The 3,479-nt window shown below is 39.8% G+C and overlaps 1 protein-coding gene across 2 annotated transcripts; it reads right to left on the bottom strand.

Moving 5' to 3' along the window:
* Positions 1-3,246, bottom strand: LOC103832970. 2 transcript variants are annotated; one of them, XM_009109080.3, is made up of 7 exons: positions 2,989-3,246; positions 2,621-2,843; positions 2,415-2,538; positions 2,001-2,335; positions 944-1,685; positions 601-770; positions 1-298 (listed from the first exon to the last, which is right to left on the bottom strand). In XM_009109080.3, exons 1-7 carry the CDS (start codon positions 3,081-3,083, stop codon positions 212-214), a joined length of 1,776 nt encoding a protein of 591 aa, XP_009107328.1. In that variant the 5' UTR covers positions 3,084-3,246; the 3' UTR covers positions 1-211. The 2 variants fall into 2 exon arrangements, with proteins under 2 accessions (XP_009107328.1, XP_009107327.1); XM_009109079.3 differs by having other exon boundaries at positions 601-776.
* Positions 3,247-3,479: the final 233 nt, after the last annotated feature.

The following is a 3,479-nucleotide window of genomic DNA, read 5'->3' on the forward strand; positions in this document are numbered from 1 at the left end:
TTGAAGCTCTAACGTCTAGTTTGAGAAAATATTCCAATACAAACTCATGTGTATATGATTTCAAGCTATAGAAATTTCAAATGGGTTAAACAACAGATACTACTTTTTTGACGAAATCAACAGAAAACTCAGAACATATGAATAATACAGTTTTCAAGTTTTAAATTTCAAAGAGGCCTCAATGATTTTTTAGGAACAACTCGTCAATATCTCAGCTGGAAGATCCTCTGTTCAGTCTTGCTTTTTTCGGGGATGGCGACTTAAATAGGTTCCGAACTGATGTTAACGGATCATCTACCTGAAAACATCACATAGAGAATCATCAAAGACATTATAATTGATGAAATAACAATAATCTTCCGGGTGTAGAAAAGCATATGGTTCTTGTTCTTTACAATTTGATCATTTATCAAGTGCTCAGAACCATCCAAAAATATACTGTGGGTTGTTAATTATTCGATCCTGCTACTTGTTCCTATAAAACGGGCTCATGTCGGAGTTAAGTTATATCAGTCTGCAAATACTAAATAGCGTGCTTCCATCCTTGCACTAAAAACGAATTACTTTGCCTAAGAATAAATGAAAAAAAAAATAAGTTACCTTGAAAATGGAAGAGGGTGCCGGTGGAGTCTGACAAGATCCCTTCTGGCGTTGTAATGCAGACAGAGTCTGTCTCCATCCAGGGCCTCTTCTACCAGTTGACCAGATCCAAGGACAGAAATGCCTATGCTGATTGATCGGATCAAACTCCATCTGTTTGTTTGATATACCTGTATCTTCACAAAGAAAGATGTGTCAAGCCAATGCTACAAGCCTACAGCATTCTACTTATGAGAGGTTTCATACAATTAGCTATGAGCATAGTTCATTGGTTTGGTTAACAACTAGTGCTTGTAATAATCTGAGAAATTTGTATCTGCAATGATACTCTTAGGCAATTTACCTCCAGTTGAATCCTTTGGTTTATAGTTTTCAGGAAGACTTGATGTTACCACCATCAGTTGTTTGTCTTTGGTTTGTGGTGTAGTATTACTAACTAAATCAGATGCGTTTCTTCCTCCATCAGCCTTCTCTCCCACATCAATCATGTCTTGATCGCTATTTTCCATACCACCTCCATTTCTCTCTGGTGTCCTACACTGCTGATCCTGAATAGAATTGTCAGTCCCGTGATCACGATCTCTAGAGTAAGAAGCAAACCTCGACCTCAAGTTCCTGCCGACAATAGGCAGCGATATGGTCGCTTTGAAGTTTTGCTTAGTTGCTGGGGGTCCTCCTGCTATGGTAAACTGTAAGCTTGAAGTTTGTCTTTGAAGAGTATCATCCCTGGAGTTTTTCTCTGTGTTAACTTCTGTGTCACCGGTGACTCTACACAATTCCAGTGGTCTCGGAACAGTTGAGAAAACCCAGAGCCCAACACAGGCTCCACAGAGCTTACAGTCTAGTACAACAGAACTGGGATCAGAGTTTAGTGTGTCGGGAACCACTGGGTTTTCACTATTCTCTGATACTCCATTTGGATTCGAAGTTGAACTGGAGGAGCTTAGAAGCTCGCGGGTAGCAGTTTCTGGAAGCAAATCAATAGTATCTGTACCCTTAGCAGCCTCTCCGGATTTATCTTTGCAGTCCACAATATAGGGAAGTGCCCTCGGTTCCCATCCACATAAACTGATAAGCTTTTGTGCCTGCAAACATCAATGCATCAGTTACTTCTTATTAGCTATGACTCAAAAAATAAACCAAATGCCTCTCAGAAAGGATGACATAATCATTAATTTACTGCAAGTCTCTAAGCTAACTATATTATATGAACAAAATCAAATGAAACGGACCAAGGGAACTATATTGATAGATGCACAATAGTATAAGGATCATCCTATTCTACAAATATCATATAAGTGCCTTGAAAGCACAACATGAACATGGAAATGTTATACCAGATTGCAAAAGTGTTTTATGTTATCTAGGAATAATTGAGATTTCTTGAGTGCAGATCAAACCTGATAGAAAAGTTGAGCCGGGCTCGCTCCAACATGATTGATAAGGGATTCCGTTTGAGAACATTCGGCTGTTGTGTCGCCAGATGCAATATGTCGTCTGAGATATTCCTCCAGGTCAGAACTCTTCATGTAGTCAATGGCTGATGGTGAAATAACAGGCAGGGCTAAAAGCTGAAGTAAAGCTTCAGACCGCTCTTCATGTCTATCTACTAAATCCTGCGGCGTCATTGAAGGAAACTCAGAAAGCGTTTCTTCGCATGAATTCTCAATCCACGGACAAAGTAACTTGTGTCCATTATCCAACTTTAAGCTGAAGACAGACGCTGCTTTCTCCACTGTAAGAAACCAACAGAGACGATATCCAACTTGTTAACTGTATATACACACACAAAAGAACATTCTACACACACGTACCTTGTTGCTTTGACCAAGAAGCAGGGGCTGAAAAGTAAAGATGAGCTCCACAAGATTCACAAGAGATAGTATCAGTGTCATCATTCACCCACCCTCTCCTCGCGCAATTCAAAGCACTAATAACCTAACACACACACAAACACACACACAGAACAAGAATCAGCTAAGCATTCCATAGCAGAATTAAAGGTGAGAAAGAGGCAGACCTGGGGTTTGGCAAACCAAGTCATGGACTTGAAAGAAGCAAGCCTCCTCATAAGGTCTCCTCTATCCCACGGCCTGCAAAGACCAGACTGTGATGTCCCGGTGGCCGGAACCTTCAAAGACCTATCAATGGTGGTAGCTAATGCAGTCTTTGGCTCAACAAGTGCTAACGCAGATGAAGGATTTGGACGCTTCTTGCCTCTTGATTGCTGCTCTACAGGTGAGCTACAGAGACAAACAAATGATATACAAGTGACTAGATTACAGCTTCCCTTATGCAACCACAATCATCTAAAAATTGAAATCAGATTAACGATTGTAAAGAGTCTGAATCAATCTTAGCGAAGGTAGATAGAGATCTGATACTGACCTAGTGGAGGAGGGGGAAGAAGGAAGCGGAGATTTGGATGGGGTGAAGAGCTTGTCCATGATCTGGTGGAACCTCTTCTCCGAGTCTTGTGCCATTGTTTACTTTTCTTCTGAGATCGTATAAACCCTAATCCCTTTCAGATTCGCCTCTTTCTTCGCCGCCGCCGCTCAGGTGAATGAGTGGGGGTGGTGGTGAGGCGGAACAACACGAAAACGACGGGACTTCTGTCGTTTTGGTTCTCTAAGAACATATTTAATAACATTTTTCTTTGTTAAAGTTAAGAACCTATTCTTAAATTATAATAAGAACATTTTTAAGAATTCTAATTAATCATGGTTAAGGTTCCTAAAGAATCACAATTCACAAGCAATGATTTTCCATTCTCATCCTTTCTCATTCTTTTTTCTTTAGAAAAATAATTGTTAAATTTAAAAAAGAACAATCATACCTTTTTTTTTATGTTATCTGTTAATTTCATTTCTTTGCTCAAA

The sequence above is a fragment of the Brassica rapa genome, chromosome A08 (assembly GCF_000309985.2).
Source record: "Brassica rapa cultivar Chiifu-401-42 chromosome A08, CAAS_Brap_v3.01, whole genome shotgun sequence".
In the NCBI taxonomy this organism is placed as follows: domain Eukaryota; kingdom Viridiplantae; phylum Streptophyta; class Magnoliopsida; order Brassicales; family Brassicaceae; genus Brassica; species Brassica rapa.

Bases quoted from the DNA above. Each gene is read 5' to 3' on its own strand.
- LOC103832970 (XM_009109079.3), bottom strand. From the start codon at position 3,083: ATGGCACAAGACTCGGAGAAGAGGTTCCACCAGATCATGGACAAGCTC. The intron at 777-943 runs GTAAATTGCCTA...TTCTTTGTGAAG, and splicing joins ACCAAAGGATTCAACTGGAG to ATACAGGTATATCAAACAAA. The intron at 299-600 runs GTAACTTATTTT...TGATGTTTTCAG, and splicing joins CACCCTCTTCCATTTTCAAG to GTAGATGATCCGTTAACATC.